The following is a 23,681-nucleotide window of genomic DNA, read 5'->3' on the forward strand; positions in this document are numbered from 1 at the left end:
TTTTTTTTTTTTTTGAGACGGAGTCTCGCTCTGTCGCCCAGGCTGGAGTGCAGTGGCCGGATCTCAGCTCACTGCAAGCTCCGCGCCCCCCCGGGTTCACGCCATTCTCCTGCCTCAGCCTCCTGAGTAGCTGGGACTACAGGCGCCCGCCACCTCGCCTGGCTAGTTTTTTGTATTTTTTAGTAGAGACGGGGTTTCACTGTGTTAGCCAGGATGGTCTCGATCTCCTGACCTCGTGATCCACCCGTCTCGGCCTCCCAGAGTGCTGGGATTACAGGCTTGAGCCACCACGCCTGGCCTTGCTATAAGTGTTTTATTAAATGTTTTAAAATTATTATTTGATTTGATTTATTTTTGAGACAGAGTCTCGCCCTGTCACCTAGGCTGGAGTGCAATGGCATCATCACAGCTTACTGTAGCCTTGACTTCCTGGGCTCAAGCCATCCTCGCACCTCAGCCTCCTGAGTATCTAGAACTACAAGCATGCACCACCACATCCTGTTAATTTTTCTGTAATTTTTGTAGAGATGGAGTCTCACTATATTGCCCAGCCTAGTCTTGAATACCTGGGCTCAAGCAATCCTCCCAAAGCGCTGGGATTGCAGGCCTGAGCTTCCATGCCCAGCAATTATTTGATTTTAAATTATTTTTATTAAATGTGTAATAGTTTATGAGTATTTTATCATTCTTGATAGCCATCGATAGTGACTTCCAAAAGTTTATTCTAGCCTTAGTAATAGTTCTTATTTTACTATCCTTTCAGCACATTGACTCTTATTTTCTAAATATTTTGCTAATTTAATGGATTAAAAATAGTAACGTGCTTATATTTCCTTTTTTAACTTAATGTCTATCGTAATTATTTTTTGTAATTAATTTAAATGGCTGTTTACTCTTTTATTCAACAGATTTACCATGTTTGCCATGCTATTTTCCAGTTATTATTCATTAGGGTCATTTTATGGTTCTTATATATTTTTTAACCTCTGTAGGTAATAATACTACAAGGTATGTATGTATGTATGTATGTATTTATTTGTGAGATGGGGGTCTTGCTCTGTCACCCAGGCTGGAGTGCAGTGGCGCAATCTCAGCTCACTGCAGCCTCTGCCTCCTGGGCTCAAGCAGTCCTCCCACCTCAGCCTCTTGAGTAGCTGGGATCACAGGTTCGCACCACCACGCCCAGGTAATTTTTGTATTTTGGGTAAAAATGGGGCTTTACCATGTTGCCCAGGCTAGACTGCAAGTTATTTCAGCTCTGTCAGTTTTTTGGCTCTTTTGAGTTTTCCTTTGGAGAAAATTCTATTGACGATATTCTTGCATCAAAGATGTAAACATCTTTGTCTTTTTGCTTTCAAATAATTTTACCAGCTTACATTTCTATCAGTATTGTGTAACTACAGTTATTTTATCACATCTTTACTAATATGGAGCATTAAATTTTTTTAATTTTTTGTTTATTTTTAAAATAAGGTTTATAATATTTAAAAAATAGAGATGGGGTCTCGTTATGTTGACCAGGCTGGTCTCAAACTCCTTACCTCAAGGTTTTCTCCCATCTTGGCCTCGCGAAGTGTTGAGATAACAGGTATGAGCCACTGTGCCCAGCCTATTTTATTTACTTATTTTTTTGAGCCAAGGTCTCGCTCTGTCACCTGAGCTGGAGTGCAGTGGCGCAGTTGCAGCTCACTGCAGTTTCAACCTCCTGGGCTCATGCAATCCTCCCATCTCAGCCTCCTGAGTAGCTGGAGCTACAGGCATGTGCCACCATACCCAGCCAGGTTTTGTGTGTGTGTGTGTGTTTTGTAGAGACTCGGTTTTGCCATGTTGCCCAGGCTGGTCTTGAACTCCAGAGCTCAGGCAGTCTGCCTGTCTTAGCCTCCCAAAGTGCTGGGATTACAGGCATGAGCCACTGTGCCTAGCCACTTTGAGCATTATTTTAAGAATGTTTGTTGGTTGATTGGGTTTTATAAAAAGCAGTCTCAATTTGCAGTTTTAAGTTTCACACTTTTCAGTGAAAAATTTCATTTTCCACTTGCATTCCCCAACTCTTACCTTCTTATCCAGTTTAGAGTATAAATACCAGATGTGCCCTCTGCTTTATGTTATTTCTTCTTCTTGTGCCCAGGTCTGGTCCATCGAACTCATATGTCATCCTGTCGGGTGGATAAGCCCTCTGAGATAGTAGATGTTGGAGATAAAGTGTGGGTGAAGCTTATTGGCCGAGAGGTAAAGTTCTGTGCGGCTCCCATGTGGTTAGAAAGGTTTAGGAAGAGCTGGGATTTTTGTATTTTATGATAGTGAGTGTGTAAATTTTGTTAATTGTGGCTGATAATCTTATTTTTAAATCCTGCCACTAGAATCTATTTGGAATTCAAACCTTCTGGCAGACTGTCCTGCAAACTCAGAAGGAATGATGTGAGCTATTAAAGTGTGGTGCAATAAGTGCATGTTTGTAAAACTTCCCTCCCTGAAGTTTACCCAGAGGGTGGGCAGGAGGAGAAAAAAAAAGAACCAAAAAGAGAGAAAGAAACTTGATCTATGGGACAAGTGTTTATCACAAGCTTCAAAGAATGCCTGCCAGATACACTTCAATTTGGGACAAAACAAAAAGAACGCAGATAGTTTACAGTCATTTTCCCTAATATCTGGCACCATTCAATGTGCAGAAAGTGAAAAAAATCTGAAAGACCCTGTTACTCACTTGAGGGTCTGAGGGCTGTGGGTGTGGGCAGACCACAGGAGAAGTAAGAGCATACACTGAGTCCTGTTTTCTACCAGAGAAAGGCACGGGAGATAGGCATGAAAGAGCTATTATTCAATAATAATTAAGTGCTTAATATGTGCTAGGTTTGGGAGATATAAAAGCGAATCAGACATAAATGATCCCAGCTATTATGGAGCTTATATAGAATATAAGTAGAGGAGACAGTTTTTCTTTCTTTTTTGAGACAGGGTCTCTCTTTGTCACCCAGGCTGGAGTACAGTGGCGCCATCACAGCTCACTGCAACCTCAGCCTCCTGGGCTCAACTGATCCTCCCACCTCAGCCTCCTGAGTATCTGGGACTACAGGCACACACCACTAAACCTGGCTTTTTTTTTTTTTTTTTTTTTTTTTAATTTTTTTTTCAAGACGGGATCTCACTGTGTTACTACCCAGGCTGGTTCAAACTCCTGGGCTCAAGTGATCCTCCTGCCTTTGCCTCCCAAAGTGCTGGAATTGCAGGCATGAATTTCCATGCGTGGCCGAGACAAATATACATAAAATAATTGCAAGTTATATTAAGTGCTATATTGGGTTCAAACACTATTGGAGGAAGATTTCTAGTTGTCAGGAAAGGACTCTTTGAGGAGATAGTATATGAGCTGAGACCTTAAAGAAAAGGAACTAGTCATGGAAGACTTGGGATAGGAATATTCCAGGCGGAGGGAATAACTGATGCAAAGACCCTGAAGTGAAGAAATGCTTCATTTGCTGTGGGAAGCAAAAGAAGACCAATGTGACAAATGTCTTCATGCTTAAAGAAGCTCTAGACCAAGTCCAGAAGAAGATCTAGTCTTCTGAAATGTTCAAAAACCTATTCTGGACTTGGGGATCTCTGAACAAATCACTATGCTGAACTTACCTGGAGGAAAAGCTTTTATTTTCTGCCTGGTTACTTTCACAGGCCTTGGATTTTTTGAGCTACCATTTTTGTCTTTCCCCAGAGGGAGAGGAATGAGATTAAGACTGTTTCCTAAAATTCTTCTGCCAAAGGGTCTACCTGTTATGCTTATTTGTATCCGCAATGTTCCTCGCACAGTACCTGGTCCATTAAAGAAGCTCAATATTATCATGATGAAAATACTGACTCTTAATTTTAGACTGGCCACCTAAATGATGTATCTAAAGTTTTTGGTGACTTTTTTTGGTCTCTTTCAGATGAAAAATGATAGGATAAAAGTATCCCTCTCCATGAAAGTTGTCAACCAAGGGACTGGGAAAGACCTTGATCCCAACAATGTTATCATTGAGTAAGTAAAAGGTTTGGAAAGATGAAAGTTCTTCTGCCTCCCAAAGCATAAAATGCTTTAGTAAATCAGACTGAACTGGTAACTCTACCATTTATGGACTTTGTGATATTGATGAGTTACATAACGTTTGCAATCTTTGGGTTTTAGAAATGTAAAATGAAGTTAGACCAGGCACGGTGGCTCACGCCTGTAATCTCAACACTTTGGGAAGCTGAGGCAGGCAGATCATCTGAGAGGTCAGGATTTTGAGACCAGCCTGGCCAACATGGCAAAACCCTGTCTCTACTAAAAATACAAAATTAGAAATTTGCTGGGTGTGGTAGTGCGCACCTCTAGTCCCAGCTACTCGGGAAACTGAGGCATGCACGAGAATCTCTTGAACCCAGGAGGCAGAGGTTGCAGTGAGCTGAGATCATGCCACTGCACTCCAGCCTGGGTGACAGAGTAAGACTCAGTCTCAAAAAATAAAATAAAGTAATAAAGTAAAAATAAAATAGTTAACACCTTGCTGCATAGAGTTCTAAGATGAAATGCTAACGTACCAAACTCCTGGCATTGGAGTGCTCCATTAATGATTTTGTTTCCTTTCCCTCAATCTCTTTCTGTTTCTGCCCTTTAACAAGTTAGCTAATAAGCATTCATGAAGAACTATTCTTTACCTGTCTCCCAGTGATTTCTGCATTGGAGTTACGTGGGTCTCTTCCACATAGAGACCATGTGTAAGGGTAGAGTAATCCAGGAGCAACTCCAGCGGGGTTTAGACTCCCATATCTTGGGATACACTGTGCTCTGAAAACAACATCTTACTTTCATTGGCTCTTCTGACCTTTCATTTAGGAATGGGAAATTATCTACGTAGGATAACATCTGGCAATACAAGGAATTTTCTGTCTGTCTCAAGTCTTCCTTGAATTTCTTTTCTTTTCTTTTCTTTTTTTTTTTTTTTGCGACGGGGTCGCCCAGGTTGGAGTGCAGTGCTGTGATCACAGCTCACTGCAGCCTTGACCTCCCGAGCCCAAGCTATCCTCCCACCTCAGCCTACCGAGTAGCTGGGACTACAGGCACGTGCCACCACACCTAATTTTTATTTTGTAGAGACAGGGTCTCCCTATGTTGCCCAGGTTGTTCTCGGACACCTAGGTTCAAGTGATCCTCCCACCTTGGTCTCCAAAGTGCTGGGATTACAAGTGTGAGCCACGATGCCCAGGCTTCTTTCTTAAATTTCTCGTTGGAGGTTCTTGGATCCCTAAAGTCCCTTAAAGGGGAATCTTGGAGGTTTTTTTTTTTTTTTTGAGACGAGTTTTACTCTTATTGCCTAGGTTGGAGTGCAATGGCACAATCTCGGCTCACCGCAACCTCTGCCTCCCAGATTCAAGTGATTCTCCTACCTCAGCTTCCACAGTAGCTGGGATTACAGGCATGTGGAACCACGCCTGGCTAATTTTGTATTTTTAGTAGAGATGGGGTTTCTCCACATTGGTCAGACTGGTCTTGAACTCCTGACCTTAGGTGATCTGCCCGTCTCAGCCTCCCAAAGTGCTGGGATTACAGGCAGGAGCCACCACGCCCAGCCTTTGGAGGGTTTATTAACTGTTTTTAGTGCTTTAGAAAGCCACCCAAAATTGTGTGTGTATCCTCAGGTAAACCATGCTGTTATTTTGTTGCTCTTGATGATAAAATATCACATTGTTTGTCTTATGTTAATTAGGTACTCTCAATGGCAATTATGTCATTGATGAATTTAAAAGACAAGAAAAATGATAGAATGTTATTTGAGTGGGACCTTATTGGTGAAAAGTTTGGAAAGTCTTATGTTTACAGTTCTGAGCAAAATCACTTTGAATTTGAAGGAATCTTATCTGGAAGTAAGGGAAATGATATTGAATACATATGGCAGTGCCAGGCATTTTATGTACATTCTTGTGTACATAACAACCTGCAAAGTGGACATTATCTCCATTTTACCTTGTATTCCTACTTTATAGCTTGGTGCCTGGTGATAAGTAACTTACCTGTGATTGCATAGCAAATTATGAGCAACTCTCTGACCTTAAAGCTAATGCCCTTTTCACCACATAATGCTTCTCACTCTTGCGTGTGACTTACAGAACTTTTCATATTTCTGTAGGTTGCTAAATATTAACATGTTTGTAAGACTGATTACTGACACAACACTGTCAGTAATAGTAGAAATCTTTTATAACTCAGAGTGCAGAAGTGTTTAAATCTGGCTGTGATTCAAGTTAGTGTTTGGAAAAGAAAAAAGAAAAAATTCTGATGATTGCGTTGTAATAAATTGCTTCTGCTCGAAAGAATCCGATGCTATACGGACTTATTAAAAAGTAGTGAAATTTCCCGAAGCCACCATTACAATGATAAAATATAAAACATGTAAGATAAGAGAGCTAACTCTGTTTCTCAGAAAAAGGGTAGGGAAGGGAAAGGGCTCCCTAGTTTTGGGCTGTCTCTGTGTAAAACTATTTTTAGTAACAATCAAGTGGCTGAAACAGTAACTTTTGTTGTAGGTTATGTCTATAGCTGCATCCAGGAAAGAAGCATGGCATAATGGAATGATTAAGGATTTAGAGCTAGACTTGAATCAGAAAGAATACTAGTTCTGCTCCAAACTAGTATATGACTTGGAGCAGATTAGTCTCTCTGAATCTTAGCTTCTTTACTATAAAAAGGAGATAGTAACATATATCTCAGGAATGCTTGAGTGATTTAAGTAAAATCTTATTTTTAAGGAGCCAGCTTCATGTCTAGTCTATGGTAGACATTTATGTAGCTACTTGTAGTTATTTTAAATGCCGCTTTGTTTTTTCCTCTAATATCTGAGATTATAGCACCTTTTCTTTTTTCCTCATACTATGGTGTGCAGAACCACACCTTTGCTTTTGAAAGAATGTGTAAGACCCACAAAAACAGAGACCGTGACTTGTCTGCCGTCGTGCCTGATGTATAGCATTTGTAGTATTCATTTAGTTTTTTTGAGATGGAGCTTGCCCTGTCACCCAGGCTGGAGCGTAGTGGTACAGTCTTGGCTCACTGCAACTTCTGCCTCCTGGGTTCAAGCGATTCTCATGCCTCCACCTCCAGAGTAGCTGGGATTACAGGCGTCGACCACCATGCCTGGCTAATTTTTGTATTTTTAGTAGAGATGGGGTTTCACCATGTTGACCAGGCAGGTGTCAAACTCCTGACCACAAGTGATCCCCCGCCTCGGCCTCCCAAAGTTCCGGGATTACAGGCATGAGCCACTGCTGCCTGGCCCTAGTTAGTACTTTCATTTACTCATTTATTCAACAAATATAAGGCAACATGTAATAAATACTAAAAGAGTAGTTTAAAGCAGTGGTCCCCAACCTTTTTGTCACCAAGGACTAGTTTTGTGGAAGACAATTTTTCCATGGATTGGGGGCTGGAATGGTTTTGGGATGAAACTGTTCCACCTTAGATCATCAGGCATTAAATTCTCATCCACAACCTGGATCCCTCACATGTGCTGGTCACAATAGGGTTTGCAATCCTATGAGAATCTAATGCTGCCACTGAGCTGATAGGAGGCGGAGCTTGGGTGGTAATGCTCCTTCACCTGCTGCTCATCTCCTGCTGTGCAGCTTGGTTCCTAATAAGCTGTGGACCAATAGCAGTCTGTGGCCTGGGGATTAGGGACTCCCTGTTTAAAGAAAGGGTTCTAGGAATTCACTTGAAGAGGAATAGTTTACTTCAGGCCTTCATGGTCAGAGAATAGGTGGTATTTGAGCTAGGTTTTGAAGAACAGATAAGATCTTGTCAGCAGAGGAAGGAATGGTATTTCAGGCAAAAGAAATGGTTTGAGGAAAGGAATGAGGCAGGAAAGCACGTAGTACATTTGGGAATCTTGTTTAAAGAAAGAAGAGGATATGGTCAAGTACTAGAATGGAAGACTTGAAAGATAAGTTAGGGTCACATTGTGGAGAGCCATGAATATCAGTTAAAGAATATGAATTTTTATTTATTTATTTTTTGAGATGGAGTCTTGCTCTGTCACCCAGGCTGGAGTGCAGTGGCATGATCTCTGCTCACTGCAACCTCCACCTCCCAGGTTCAAGCAATTCTCCTGCCTCAGCCTCCTGAGTAGCTGGAATTACAGGCACCCACCACCGCGCCCAGCTAATTTTTGTATTTTTAGTAGAGACTGGGTTTCACCATTTTGGCCAGGCTGGTCTTGAACTCCTGGCCTTAAGTGATCCGCCTGCCTTGGCCTCCCAAAGTCCTGGGATTACAGGCGTGAGCCAAAGCACCCAGCCCATTAATTTTTTTAAAAAAGCCTTTGAACAGAGAGGCTTGTGGTCAGATTAACCTCCCCAGGAATCCCATTGTCTGGCCTTGCCCTATTAAGCTCAGTATTCTCATCCTGTCTTCAGCCACACACAGTTTGTTAGCCACCTTTCTTTCATTTTTCATAAAAATCTAACTCTTATACTCATCCCCTCAGGTCCCGAAGTGTTAATGAGATAATCTAATAAGTGACTCTGTAAATGGAAAGGGGCTAAAAGCAGTTTCCAATTAGGCATAGCCCGCAAAGTATAGTCTTTTTCTTTTCTATTATGATCAAGATCAGAATTGAGAGTAGTATAAAATTTTTATTTTTACTTTTATTTTTGAGACAGGGTCTTTCTTTCCCAGGATGGAGTATATTGATCATAGCTCACTGCAACCTCAAATTCCTGGGCTCAAGTGATCCTCCTCCCTCAGCCTCCCAAGTATCTAAGACTATAGGTCCATGCCACCATACCCCACTATTTTTTTGTGTGTGTGTGTGTGACAGAGTTTCACTCTTGTTGCCCAGGCTGGAGGCAGTGGCACGATCTCGGCTCACTGCAACCTCCACCTCCCGGGTTCAAGCAGTTCTCCTGCCTCAGCCTCCCGAGTAGGTGGGATTACAGGCATGTACCACCATGCCTGGCTAATTTTTGTATTTTTAGTAGAGACAGGGTTTCTCCATGTTGGTCAGGTTGGTCTTGAACTCCTGACTTCAGGTGATCTGCCTGTCTCGGCCTCCCAAAGTGCTGTGATTACAGATGTGAGCCACCACGCCTGGCCTAATTTTCAAATTTTTGTAGAGATGACGTCTTGCTGTGTTGCCCAGGCTGATCTTGAACTCCTGGTCTCAAGTGATACTCCCACCTTGGCCTTCCAAAGTGCTGAGAGATTATAGGTGTGAGCCACAACTCCCGACCCATAGGGTAGTCTTTAGAAAAAGCACATATGACTTAACTATGTTAAAATTATTCATTTGTATATCTCCCTCCATTGCCAGAGTATTAGTTCATTCCAGAAAAGAATCATGTTTTGTTCTTTTTGGTGTACATACTACTATCACTAGTATTAGCACTGGCACTATCCACTTACTAGCTGTACTGAAAAAATGAGATTAATCTCAGAATCTGTGCTGGGATGGATTGGAGGAAGAAAACTGGAGGCAGGGAGTTATTACTCTGGATGGAACATGATGAGAGCCTAACTAAACTAGAATGATGGCAATGAGGACAAAAAGAGAGACGTGGGTGAGTGGCACATTTGTTGAATTGAGTGTTAAGTGGGAAGTATGATTTGGTTTGTAGTCTGTTAGAAGCCACAGAGTATTGGAATTGATTGTGATGGGGGTTGCTTAAGCTGCAACTCATGGCCACTTGAAACTCATCTCTACAAATAAAGATATGTGAAAGCGAAAACCACATTTGTGAGTTGCTTGAGTTATGTCCTCAAGTTTCTGCCTTGGTTTTTGTTACTCAAGCTTCATAATGAGTTTTTTTTGGTGTTGTTTGTTTGCTTGTTTTTGGAGACAGGGTCTCTTGCTCTGTCATCCAGGCTGGAGTACAGTGGTGCAATCCGCTCACTGCAACCTCAATCTGCAGGCTCAAGTAATCCTCCTGCCTCAACCTCTTGAGTTGCTGGGGCTACAAACACAAGCCACCATGCCTGGCTAATTTTTTTTTTTAAGTGAAAGGAATCTGTACTGTTAGAATAGTGATTACCCTTGGGGGAGGCAGGTGACTAGAAGGGAGCATAAGATGGGCTTCTGAGATGCTGGCAATGTTCTGGTTTTTTTTGTTGTTGTTGTTGTTTTAATTTTTTGGTTTTTTTTTGAGACAGAGTCTCGCTCTGTTGCCCAGGCTGGAGTGCAGTGGTGCGATCTCGGCTCACTACAAGCTCTGCTTCCTGTGTTCACGCCATTCTCCTGCCTCAGCTTCCTAAGTAGCTGGGACTACAGGCACCGGCCACCTCACCTGGCTAATTTTTTGTCTTTTTAGTAGAGACGGGGTTTCACCATGTTAGCCAGTAGGGTCTCAATCTCCTGACCTCGTGATCCACCCACCTTGGCCTCCCAAAATGCTGGGATTACAGGCATGAGCCTCCGCGCCCGGCCTTAATGTTCTGTTTTTCTATCTGAGTACTGGGTACTTTGGTATGTTCAAATTGTGAAAATCAAGTGAGCTGTATATTTATGATAAAACATTTATATAGTAGACCGTATATATATATATATATATAACTATAAGCTACTATATTGAGTTCTGGGTAGTTTATAAAGAAAAGAGGTTTAATTGACATACTTCCATTGGCTGTATGGGAGACATGGCTGGGGAGGCCTCAGGAAACTTACAATCATGGCAGAAGGGTGAAGGGGAAGCAAGTATATCTTCATATGGCAGCAGGAGAGAAAGAGAGAGCAAGGGGGAAAGTGCTACACACTTTTAAACCATCAGATCTCGTGAGAACTCCCTCACCATCATATCACATGGGGGAAATCTGACCCCATTATCCAATCATGTCCCACAAGGTCACTCCCCTGACATTGGGAATTACAATTTAACATGAGATTTTGTGTGTGGGGAACACAAAGCCAAACCATATCAACATATATATTATGTTTTGATAAGAAGTTTAAATAATTTTTAAAAGGCTATGAGAAAGGCAACAAAGAGATTAATTCTGTCTGGGGGGCTCAGAGGAAAAGACTTGATAGAAGGAGAGCTAGTAACAACTGAGCCGTGAAATGTCTAGGTATAGTGAAGTGGTGAGGTGGGAGTTAAGTGGGGAAACAGCGTTTCAGAGAGGGAGAGAACTGCTTGAAAAAAAGCTCAAACTATATGGAGAAGAGAACTATATGGAGAAGAGAAAATAGACTTCTTTAGCCAGAGCATATTGTGTAAGTAAAGATAAGGCTGGAAAAGTAGTTTAGAGACAGACTCTGAAAGGCCTTGAATGCCAAGGTAAAGAATTTGGAGCTGATTTCTAGAAAGCCTTTGAAGGTCTTTTAAACCTATGAGTGACCTGGTAAAGGTTGTAGGGTGTTTAACATGGTGAGTAATTATATATTTTCACCCTCTGTGCATTAGTGAGATGAGGGTTAGTCTCATTTATAATTGTTAATTTAGGGCTATTTCACATAACTACATTTACTGCCTGTCTTGTTCTGCCGAAAACTTTCTTTTTTTTCCTCCACTTTCCCTGCCAAAAACAAAAAACCAACATACAACCTTACCTTGTAGTGTCTCTGGCCATATCTCTTAAGGGGGCCAGCAGTCAGTATCTTTTTCATTATAGGCAAGAAGAGAGGCGGAGGCGATCCTTCCAGGATTACACTGGGCAGAAGATCACCCTTGAGGCTGTCTTGAACACTACCTGCAAGAAGTGTGGCTGTAAAGGTAGGGTGAAACCTCTGCCCTTTCCACATTTCTCTCCTTGTGGATGGACCCTTTTCTGGAAGAAGGAAGCAGCTCAGTGTGAGTTTAGTTCAACCCGTTTTTTAGCCAAGTGATGGCCTTTGCTGTTATTTCCATCAGACTCACATCAGAGTTCATGGGTGATGCATTTCCTGTTTTCTTTTCTGAGTGCTGGCCCTATCAGATACTATACCACTACCACCACTCCTCCCACCCCACCCACAGCTTATGCCTTATCTGGGTAAGACCCCTATGAACTATGCCAGGAGGGGTAAGAGTGTTGGATTATGATTAACATTCTAATTTTATCTCCAAGGATGATGATTCTGCAAAAATTAAGCAACTTGAAAATATATAACTTAAAGAACCACGTCAGACTTTTATCTTTTTATCTCTTTAATGTCAGAGTTCTGAATACAATATCCTTTTACAGCATATTGAATAAGGAATACAGGATACTCACTTCTTTTTAGCTCTATTTCCTCAGGTTTCCTCTACTCTTTTTTTTTTTTTTTGAGACGGAGTCTCGCTCTGTCACCCAGGCTGGAGTGCAGTGGCCAGATCTCAGCTCACTGCAAGCTCCGCCTCCCGGGTTCACGCCATTCTCCTGCCTCCGCCTCCCGAGTAGCTGGGACTACAGGCGCCGCCACCTCGCCCGGCTAGTTTTTTGTATTTTAGTAGAGACGGGGTTTCACCGTGTTAGCCAGGATGGTCTCGATCTCCTGACCTCGTGATCCGCCCGTCTCGGCCTCCCAAAGTGCTGGAGATTACAGGCTTGAGCCACCGCACCCGGCCGGTTTCCTCTACTCTTACTCAAATATTAAAAGGTCTTTTAGCCTGATTTCCCTAGTTGGAGCTATAATGAGAGAGATTGCCAGCTTCTCATTTTCAGGGTGACCTCAGTTGTCACCCCTTCTCCCTAGACTTCCATGTATCCTGCTGTGTTGGTTTTTCTACAATAACTGGTAGCAGATTTGTGCCCTGGTTGAAGTTATGGGGTTTTAAACCCCTGCTTATCATTAGCGTAGAGGGGAGAAGGAAAGAGTAAAATTGAGAGAAAGAATACCTCCTCAGGAAAACTGTGGGAACATTCCAGGTATTTGGAAAACTCTGCTATATTTCCCTTCCAGGTGCCACCCAGCTGCTGGACCCAGAGGTACAGAGTACTTTACACATAGCTTTTCTTTTCTTTCTTTCTTTTCTTTTTTTTTTAAGATAGGGTCACCCAGGCTGGAGTATAGTGGTATGATCATGGCTCACTGCATCTTTGACCTCCTGGGCTCAAGCAGTCCTACCTCAGCCTCCTGAGTAGCTGGGACCACAGGTGTGTACCACCATGTCCAGCTAATTTTTAAAAAATTTTTTGTAGAGACAGGGTTTCCCTGTGTTGCCCAGGCTTGTCTCCCTGGGCTCCAATGATCCTCCTGTCTCAGCCTGCCAAAGTACTGAGATTATAGGCGTAAGCCACTGTGCCCAGCCCACACATAGCTTTTTGATTATCTCATAGAATTCCTCTGTGCCCCAAGACAGGATCTACCACAAACTCAGACACAGCTAGCAGTGTAAAGCATAGCGTCTGTTAAAGGGCCCCTCAACACCACTATAGGCTCAGGGAAGGTGAGGGTCCTTTAACCTTAACCATGTCCAACAGGCATTACATAAAGAAGAGAAGAATAATGAGAGGTGGAATTTGTCCCAGTTAGTAAAGGTCAGGTCAAAGGTAGTTGGTTTTGGTGCAACAGAAAGCACAGGGCAGGGAGGCATGAGACCCAAGGTAAGTTTGAACTCTGCTTCTGTCTATGTGACCTCGAGCTACTTCTCAACTCTGGGCTTTCATCTTCCACAAATATAGGATGGATTTGATGATCTCTAAGGCGCTTGCCAGACCTGACAGTCTGTAAATGTTCAGTGCCCCTAGGTGACTGTGCCTATTTCTCTGTGTGTTAGCTTAGATGTGAGTGCCCACTTGCTGCCAGCTGCCTACAAGCTATCTTCCTTTAGGGTTTGGCCTGCCACTCAGCTCCCTCTGCTAAGCATCCTGCTCTCTGGAGCAGTCTTTGATTGTCAGGAATATGTTCCAAAATAGATCTTAGAAAATTAATAAGCCCCATTGCCAATGGAGGACAGTACAAACCTGCATCCTCATATCCCCTGCCATTTTGAGAACAGTACCAGTGTTCCCCACAGCCCTAAGAACAGCTGCTAGTGTGACTGTGGTTGAGTGAGCAGTGCCATGTTGAGGTGGTGGAAAGTCTACTCTGAATCAAACAGCTGCTTTGAATGAACCCAACAATATTTCCTGAGCCAGCTAGCCCATTTCAGGAGCCTTAGGGGAAGATTCACTTGCTGAGAGGAGAGACTACTTACTTCTTCTATACCTTTTCTACTTCTCTGCTGCAGGCCACTTTGCAAAAGATTGTTTCATGCAACCAGGTGGGACCAAATACTCTCTGATACCTGATGAGGAAGAGGAAAAGGAAGAGGCAAAGTTAGCAGAGTTTGAGAAGCCTGACCCCACAAGGAATCCTTCTAGAAAAAGGAAGAAGGTGAATTCTACTTTGCTTTTATTTTATCTTGTCTTTTTCAGGTTTTAAGATGAAAATCTGAAAAGCCTCATGCAGCAGTACACACCTGTAGTCCCAGCTACTTGGGAGGATAAGGTGGGAGGATTGCTGGAGGCCAGAAGTTTAAGCCTGCAGTGAGCTATGATTATGCCTGTGAATAGCCACTGCGTTCCACTCTGAGCAGCATAGTGAGACCTAATCTCTAAGAATAATTTTTTTTATTTAGAAAATGAAAATGTGCTTTTGCAGAAATTTTAGAAATACTGAAAATATAATGAAGCAAACCAAGATCTTCTGTAATCTTTCCACCCAAAGAAACTCTTATTAGCATTTTGTGGTATATTCTAATCTTTTTTCTTTTTTTGAGACAGGGTATCTTGCAGTGGCACGATCTTGGCTCACTGTAACCTCTGCCTCCCAGGTTCAAGCGATTCTCATGCCTCAGCCACCTGAGTAGCTGGACTACAGACATGCGCCACCATGCCCGGCTAATTTTTGTATTTTTAGTAGAGATGGGGGTTTTGCCTTGTGGGCCAGGCTGATCTCAAACTCCTGGCCTCAAGTGATCCACCCGCCTTGGCCTCTGAAAGTGCTGGGATTACAGGCATGAGCCACGACACCCATCCACTTTTTTCTAGGTAATAATAAATACAGATATATATAGCTACACATACATGTAAATACAAAATTGTGGTCATACTAGGTATAGTTTATACCTTTTTTTCATTTCACTTATCAAAAGAATTTCCTAGTATCCTTAACTATTCAAAAATTTGATTTAAGAGCAACATAATATTCTACCCTATGGCTGTGTGATGATATTTTAAATTACTTTCCTATTACTGGATATTTTTTATTACTTCCAACCTAAAGTTTTGGCCACATCTCTTATTGTTTTCTTGGATAAATTCCTAAGTAAGATTACTGAGTTAGGGCTTTAAGGCTCTTGATACATTTTATCAGATTGCCTTTCCAGAAGATACTTATCTGTCCCCAGCAGTGTATCAGAGCACCTGTCTCACTGAATTCCATCTCCTATATCTACTACTTTTGGCAGAGCAATTCATAAAACAGATACTATTGTGGTCCAGAAAGAAACAGTGCATTTGTAACATGCTACACAGGAAATAAAAACTATTCTGCAGGTTGATCAGGAAATATTTCTTCTATCATGCAGGATTTTTCTAACTATGGCCAGTGTATTGACTTGTTTCGTTTTTAAATCTTTGGCAAACTTTTGTTGAGGGGTCATTTTGTACCAGGCATTGTAACTCTAGGAATACAAAAACTGTGATGAGGTTCTTGCCCTCAGTGGTTATTATCTATAGATTAATTATTATCTTAATTTTCTGGGTGAGGAAAAGGTCTCATTATACCATTACAAGAATTAGCCAAGTGCATGAATAATAATTTCCCAATCTATATATTCTCTTTCTGGGTGATCCTATCCTTCCTGAGACTTCAGCTGTATTACTGACTTCCACATCCTTAACTAGGATGCCATGGGTACCTGAAACTTTGGCTGGAGTCAGTCAAATCCAGACTTGAGGCTCTTCTGTGCTATTTACTAGCTGTTAATTTAGGGCTTTATTTTTTATTTTTTTTTCTTTTTTGAGATGGAGTGTCACTCTGTCTCCCAGGTTGGAGTGCAGTGGTGTGATCTCAGCTCACTGCAGCTTCCGCCTCCCAGGTTCCAGCAATTCTCCTGCCTCAGCCTCCTGAGTAGCTGGGACTACAGGCGCAAGCCACCATGCCTGGCTAATTTTTGTATTTTTTTTTTAGTAGAGACAGCGTTTCACCATGTTGGCCAGGCTGGTCTCAAAATCCTGACCTCAAGTGATCCACCTGCCTTGACTTCCCAAAGTGTTGGAATTACAGACGTGAGCCACCGTGCCCAGCAAACCCATTTTTTCATTTTCAAAGTGGGATTGTTGTGATCTTTGATGACAACGTTCTTGCAGAGGGATGCCCGGCTCCCAAAAATAGATATAAAGCACTGACAAGTAAGTACCTAATTAGCGTTGGCTGTTGTGACAGCCCTAATTTCTTTTTTAGTCCTCCTTCCTAAACATACACACACACACACTACCACCATCACCACTACCACCAAAACTCTTGTTTCTTTCTATCATATATTACCTATTAATGGCAGAAATACTCTTCCAGTCTCCCAAAAAAGAAACCAATGTCATTTATTTTCCTCTCCTTTTCCATCCCACATCTAGTCAGTCACCAAGTCCTGGCAGTGGTGCCTTTTTAGTACATATCTCAAAATTCTTTATCCCGTTCACATTCCCAGTGCTACTGTACAGTTTATCCCCTCACTTCTCTTACATTCAGACTATTGAATGCTGTAGCCTAGGGAGTTTAAAAAAATACATATTTGTATTTTTTTTACAAATATATATTTGTGTTTGTAAATATTTATTTAAAATATGTATTTTAGAATATTTTAAATATTCTAAATATTTTAAAATATGTATTTAAAATACATATTTGTATTTTACCTCTGCCTCTTAGGTACCATGTTTACAGGGCCTAGGTCTGGGCTTTTTTTTTTTTTTTTTTGAAGCACCTATTTTGGCTGGGCATGGTGGCTCATGCCTGTAATCCCAGCTGAGACTGGAGGATAGCCCGAGTCCAGGAGTTTGAGACCAGCCTAGGCAACATAGGGAGACCATGTCTCTATAAAACATAGAGACAATTAGCTGGGCATGGTGGGGCATGGCCTGTGGTCTCAGCTACTCAGGAGGCTGAGTGGGGAGGATCGCTTGGACCCAGGGGATAAGGCAGCAGTGAGCTGTGATTATGCCACTGTACTCTGCCTGGGCAACAGAGCGAGACCCTGCCTCAAAACAACAACAAAACCACTTACTTTATGTCACTGCCCATTTCTGTTCATTGTTGATTTCTCACCTTATGCTTTAACTCTGAATGTTGGGGTATTTCAAGGTAATCTCATCCTATCCTATGGTTTTAAATATCATCCCTATACTCATAACCCCCAAATTAAGTGCTTGTATCTGTATTTTATCCAAATCTGCATTGCTATTCTTGACTTTTTCTCTGGAACTCCAAATTTAGTTAATAGACTGCCTACTTGATGTCTACATCTGGTTGTCTAGTTAGCATCAAGTTTAACACACCTGCAAAACTTAGTTTTCCTAACCAAAGCTGCTCTTTCCACATTTGGCCCTGTCTCAGTGATTGGAACTCATTGACCCATTTGATAAGCCAAACTCTGCAGCCTTTTTGTATAGAGTTTTTTGTTTGTTTTTGTGGTAAAATATACACAACATAAAATTTACCATTATAGAAGTGTACTGTTCATTGGCATTAAATACATTCATATTCTTGTACAGCCATCACCATCTTTCATCTCAAGAGCTCTCTATACTCATTAAACAGTAACGCCCCCCATTCACCCCTCCTCCCTGCACCTGCAACCACTGTTCTACTTTCTGTCTCGGAACCATATGGTATTTGTCTTTCTGTGACTGGAATATTTCACTTAGCGTAATGTCTTTAAAGTTCATTTGCGTTGTAGCATATGTCAGAATTTTCTTCCTTTTTAAGCGCAAATAATATTCTGCTCAGTGTATTTATTTTTTGAAGCAGGATCTTGTGCTGTTGCCCAGGCTGGAGTGCAGTGGCACAATCATGTCTCACTGCAGCCTCAACTTCCTGGGCTTAAGTGATCCAGGAGTGTGCCACCACACCCAGCTAATTTAGTTTTTGTAAAGATGGGGTCTTGCTGTGTTGCTCAGCCTGGTCTTCAACTCCTGGCCTCAAGCAGTCTTCCCACCTTGGCCTCCCAAAGTGCGGGGATTACAGGCATGAGCCACCACATCCGGCCACATTTTATGTATATAACACATTTTGCTTATCCATTTATTTGTGGTGAACACTTGGGCTGCTTCCATATTCTGGCTATTGTAAATAATGCTGCTGTGAACATGGATATATAAATATCTCTGAGACCCGCCTCTTCTTTCTTTTTGGTATATACCCAGTAGTAGAATTACTGGATCATATATTCTGTTTTTAATATTTTGAGGAACCCCTCTGTTTCCCATTGTACATTCCCATAATGCACAGGGGTTCCAGTGTCTCTACATCCTTGCCAACACTTATTTTCTGGGTTTTGTGTTTTGGAGAGTAGCCATCCTAATGCGTGGAAAGTGACATCTCATTATCGTTTTTATTTGCATTTCCCTAATGATTAGTGATATTGAATACCTTTTCATGTGCTTATTGGCCATATATTTATTTTCTTTGGAAAAATGGCTATTTAAGTTCTTTGCCTATTTTGCATAAGGTTGTTTATTTTGTTGTTGTTGATATGTGGGAATTTTTATATGTTCTGGATATCAATCCCATCAGAGATATATGGTTTGCAAATATTTTCTCCTAATCTGTGGATTGTCTTTTTACTCTGTTGATAGTGTCCCTTTTTACCCTATCAGATTTAGATTTTTTAAAATAGTGGTAAAGAACATATAACATTTACCATCTTAACTGTTTTTAAGTGTACGGTTCAGTAATGTTGAGTATATTCATGATAGTATTCATTGCACAAAAAAAAATTTAATCTTGGTTAAGTTAAACTTACCTTTTTTCCCTCATTGCTGATGCTTTTAGTGTTATATTCAAGAAATCATTGCCGAATCCAATGTCATGAAGCTTTTCCCTTATATTTTTTCTAAGAGTTTTGTAGTTTTAGCTCTTATGTTTAGGCCTTTGATCCATTTTGAGTTTATTTTTGTATGTATGTACAGAAACACTTTGCACGTAGATCTCTAGTTTTTAAAACACCATAGGTTGAAAAGACTGTCCTTTTCCCCACTGAATGGTCTTGGCACCCTGTTGAAAATCATTTGACCAAATAAGTGAGGATTTATTCTGTCACTAGTCTATATGTCTGTCTTTATGTCAGTACCACACTGTTTTGATTACTGTAGCTTTTTAGTACACTTTGAAGTTGGGAATTGTGGATCCTCCAGCTTTGTTCTTTTTCAAGATTGTTTAGGCTACTTGGGGTCCTTTGAAAGATTTCATATGAATTTTAAGATAGATTTTTATATTTTTGCAAATTTTGATAGTGATTGCATTTAATCTGTAGATTGCTTTGGATAGTATGGACATTTCAGCTGTACTAAATCTTCCAATCCATGAAAATTGGATATCTTTCTGTTGATTTGTATCTTCTTTAATTTCAGCAACATTTTGTAATTTTCTGTATACATGTCTTTCATCTCCTTGGTTAAGTTTCTTCCTGAGTATTTTATTCTTTTTGATGCTACTGCGTGAATTGTTTTCTTAATTTTTTTTCCGATTGCTCCTTGTTACTGTATAGAAACAACTGATTTTAGCATGTTGGTTTTGTATTCTGCAACTTTGCTAAATTCATTTATTCGTTCTAACAGGATTTTTTTGTGGAATCTTTAGGGTTTTCTACATAGAAGATCATGTCATCTGTAAACAGAGATAATTTTCTTGCAGATTTAGTTTTTGTTTTTTTTTTTTTTTCTTTTGAGGCAGAGTCTTGCTGTATCGCCCAGGCTGGAGTACAGTCACATGATCGTGGCTCACTGCTGCCTTGATGTCCTGGGCTCAAGCCAGATCTAGATTTAAAAAAATTTTTTTTTGAGGCGGAGTCTCGCTCTGTCACCCAGGTTGGAGTGCAGTGGTGGGATCTTGGCTCACTTCAAGCTCTGCCTCCTGGGTTCACACCATTCTCCTGCCTCAGCCTCCCACATAGCTGGGACTACAGGCGCCCACCACCACACCCGTCTAATTTTTTTGTATTTTTAGTAGAGACGGGGTTTCACCGTGTTAGCCAGGATGGTCTCAATCTCCTGACCTTGTGATCCACCCACCTCAGCCTCCCAAAGTGCTAAGATTACAGATGTGAGCCACTGCGCCTGGCCCAGATCTAGATTTTTAACTGTGATTCTATTTGTATGTTCTAAGCATTATTCTTTCTCTTTTAACCTTTTAGAGGTTCCAAGCATTATTCTTTCTCTTTTAACCTTTTAGAGGTAAATGGTACTTGTTATATTCCTAAAGTGGTTATATGGATATCTCACTTCTGTGGGTCTTTGGTTGAGTCCTTTTTGCTGAATATATTGAGTATAATTTTTTATTCCTTTGTTTCTAAAGCTGCTTTGAAATATGTATTTTAGTTCACCAAGCCAATTATTGAGGATCTGCTAGGTATGAGGCTCTTTACGACCTGCTTAGTCAATCTACTACCCAGCCCTCCATTGCCTTTCACTTAGTAGAGGAATTGTCTGATGAACAATGACAGTAATAATTATTATACATTATTATTTTGTAAAAGTATCTTTGGCTGGGCTCGGTGGCTCATGCCTGTAATCCCAGCACTTTGGGAGGCCAAGGTGATGGATCACTTGAAGTCAGGAGTTTGAGACCAGCCTGACCAACATGGCAAAACCCCGTCTCTACTAAAAATACAGAAATTAGCCAGGCGTGGTGGCGAGGGCCTGTAATCCTAGCTACTTGGGAGGCTGAGGCAGGAGAATTGCTTGAACGCAGGAGGCGGAGGTTGCAGTCAGCCGGGATTGCGCCACTGTACTCCAGCCTGGGCGACAGAGTGAAACTCCATCTCAAAAAAAAAAAAGTATCTGTGTGTATATGAACTTCTAACTCATGAGTCCTCTTTGATTAGAAGGGTATAATTTTCCTCTTGATGCCCACTATTTCTACCAAGATAGCATCTAGCATCATCGTTGTCCTTTCACCTCATTGTTAATCCTGTCATTATCTTTTATGCCTCATATTTGTTTAGTGCTTACAGTTTATAAAATACCTTCCTTTTTTGTTTCTTTTTATCATTATACAATCCTATGAGATAGCCAGAACAGGTATTATTGTTGGCCATGTTGGCCACCATTTTACACATGAGTAAAATGGAGCTTCAGAGAAATTGACATAACTCACCGGAAGTCACACAAATATAAGAGATAATGCCGTAAAAAGAACCCATGTCTTCGGATTACTAACAATATTCTTTTCTGTATATCACACTTCAGCCATTTAACTCTTCAATTATTCATTTATTGAACAAATATATATTATCTTCATAGGTATCCAGCATTGTGTTAGGTACTTGACATATCAGGATTCATCAGGTCAGTTTTTGGTGGGTTTTTGTTTTGTTCCCAGCTACCGTTAGCAGCCATGTGATGTTATCTATTGATTTGTTTCTGTTCACAACTGTAAACCAAGATTCCAGCCCTCCTGACTGTTTCCTTTTACCTTCTAAATCTTGGATTCCAGTAGGAGGTTGGTTTTCCTTACCAGTAAAATCATCTGCCTGAGATAGCTTTTTGGTGTGTAAGTGGCAGATTTGGACACTTGTTTCAGGGCTAGTCAGCTCTGAGAGCCAAATATGGAACTGAGTAGATTTGTGAAGGAACATGCCTTTAGCAGTCCATGCTCCTAAGTTGGACAGTGGAGAGGAGGAATGCCTGGCATGTAGAAGGGCATATATAATAGTAACTCGTGAAGTTCAGTTAATGCATTTCTAACAGTTAAAAAAGTAACTCATGAAATAAAGATCATATAGTACCTACACTCAAGCAGCTAATCACATAAGGAGAAAGATAAGCAGCCAAGGTATGTGTGGTGGTAAAGGATAGAAACACATTCCAAGGTGAGGTTATTTGATCTTATAGACATCCAAGGACAGGAAATGCAGTGTAGTCAGGCCACGTAGGACTAGAACTGGAAAGTTTCATTAGGTTCTCATCTCTGTTTCTTCACAAGTCTGTTTCATTGCCTCACTTTTTGTAGTCTGGTGGAAGACAATGCAAAGCCTCTAAGACAGAAAATGGTAGACCTGTTGAGGAACCACCAGAAATAGCCCAGGATAAGGAAAGGATGTCACCTTTTACAAATAATGCCTGGTACTTAATAGGAATACATGCACTAACTACCTGTGAGTAGATAGACTTCATAATCTGTGCTCTCTGTCATTCCTTGGGTGTCTTCACTCAGTGAGACCTGCCCTCAGATTGCAGAGTAATAGGTATTGACTCCTGCTGCTGGCAGTGAGCGATAGTGAAGGGAGCAGGGGCAGGAGTAAGAATAGCAGATCTTCCTAACCTTGAGCCTTCCCAAACCTGTTTTCATTAAAACATACGTGTATTGAATGCCTTTTCCCACAAGTCCAGGATGCATTGGTTTAGTTGTGTGCATCTGGCATCATGAACAATTTTTGTCCCAGTGACTGAATGTTGTAAGTAATTTTTCTTGGGCATAATTCGAATAAAAGGAAACTGTGTGTTGCAATTGGAAATGGGCTATGAAATGGTTGGTAAAATAGAAATGGAGGTTTTATAGTAAATCCCTGGATAATCTTCTGATGAACTTGTGGTCTGTGCTTTACTGGCCTCTTTCATTAATCATATGCCATCGTAGGTCTTTCTGAATCAGTGTTATGTTATGAGGAAGTATATGCCTTGGGGACCAAGCTGCCCACTGATTATAGTAAACTTTAGATATATTTGATTCAGAATATAATTTTCTTTTGATTTTACTATATGGTTTTCTGCTTTATCATATATAGAAGAACAAGAAATAGGAATGTCATTCTTTGGCTGCAGTGTTAGCTCTGTCCTGCTGTCCAGAGAACTTCTTCTGGTGCCTATACAGAGAAAGGTTGCCAGTCCTGAGCCCACTCAGGGACACGTTCTCTGCCTATTCAGATAGAGCAGAGAGGGTTGCCCAGTGTTGCCTACTCAGAAGCCTTCAGTGGTTCCCTTTCTTCTATGGCATAAAGTCTAAGTTCCTTTAAGACTCTTCACAGTCTGCCCAGCTTCCTAGCATTGTTTCCCACCAGTTTCTTCCCACACACTATACTCCAGCTTCATTCATTAATAGAGCTTCTACTGTGTGCTAAGCTCTGTTCTGGCCACTGCAGGTAATGTACTGAGCAAAACAGGTAAAATCCCTATCTTCATGGCACTTAGATTCTAATGGATGGAGTCGACTGATACAGATAATAAACTAGTAAACAAATGCAAAATAGTAAAAATAATGTATCAAGTAGTGATAAGTGCTATAGAGAAAAATTAATTTGATTATGGGAGATAGGGAGTCCTAGAATGAGGATGTGGGGAGCAGGTGACTTTCATTTTCAATAGGATGGTAAGGCCAGGCCTTTCTTTCTTTCTTTTTTTCTTTTTTCCTTTGAGATGGAGTTTTGCTCTCGTTGCCCAGGCTGGAGTGCAATTAATGGTGCGATCTCGGCTCACCACAACCTCTGCCTCCTGGGTTCAAGTGATTCTCCTGCCTCAGCCTCCCGAGTAGCTGGGATTACAGGCATACGCCACTGTGCCCAGCTAATTTTGTATTTTTAGT

The 23,681-nt window shown here is 41.2% G+C and overlaps 1 protein-coding gene across 4 annotated transcripts in view; it reads left to right on the forward strand.

Moving 5' to 3' along the window:
- Window positions 1-23,681, forward strand: part of ZCCHC17 (zinc finger CCHC-type containing 17) — a 71,152-nt gene that overhangs the window by 40,734 nt on the left and 6,737 nt on the right. For 3 of the 4 annotated variants that reach the window (XM_017857055.1, XM_017857056.1, XM_017857058.1), the window contains 4 exons: window positions 2,129-2,229; window positions 3,924-4,015; window positions 11,612-11,712; window positions 14,131-14,276. In XM_017857055.1, the coding sequence (XP_017712544.1) occupies window positions 2,129-2,229; window positions 3,924-4,015; window positions 11,612-11,712; window positions 14,131-14,276 (440 nt within the window). The remainder of the gene's footprint in view (window positions 1-2,128; window positions 2,230-3,923; window positions 4,016-11,611; window positions 11,713-14,130; window positions 14,277-23,681) is intronic. The other variant, XM_017857057.1, reaches the window with a different exon arrangement.

This window comes from Rhinopithecus bieti, unplaced genomic scaffold (genome assembly GCF_001698545.2).
Source record: "Rhinopithecus bieti isolate Rb0 unplaced genomic scaffold, ASM169854v2 scaffold_44592, whole genome shotgun sequence".
Taxonomy (NCBI): domain Eukaryota; kingdom Metazoa; phylum Chordata; class Mammalia; order Primates; family Cercopithecidae; genus Rhinopithecus; species Rhinopithecus bieti.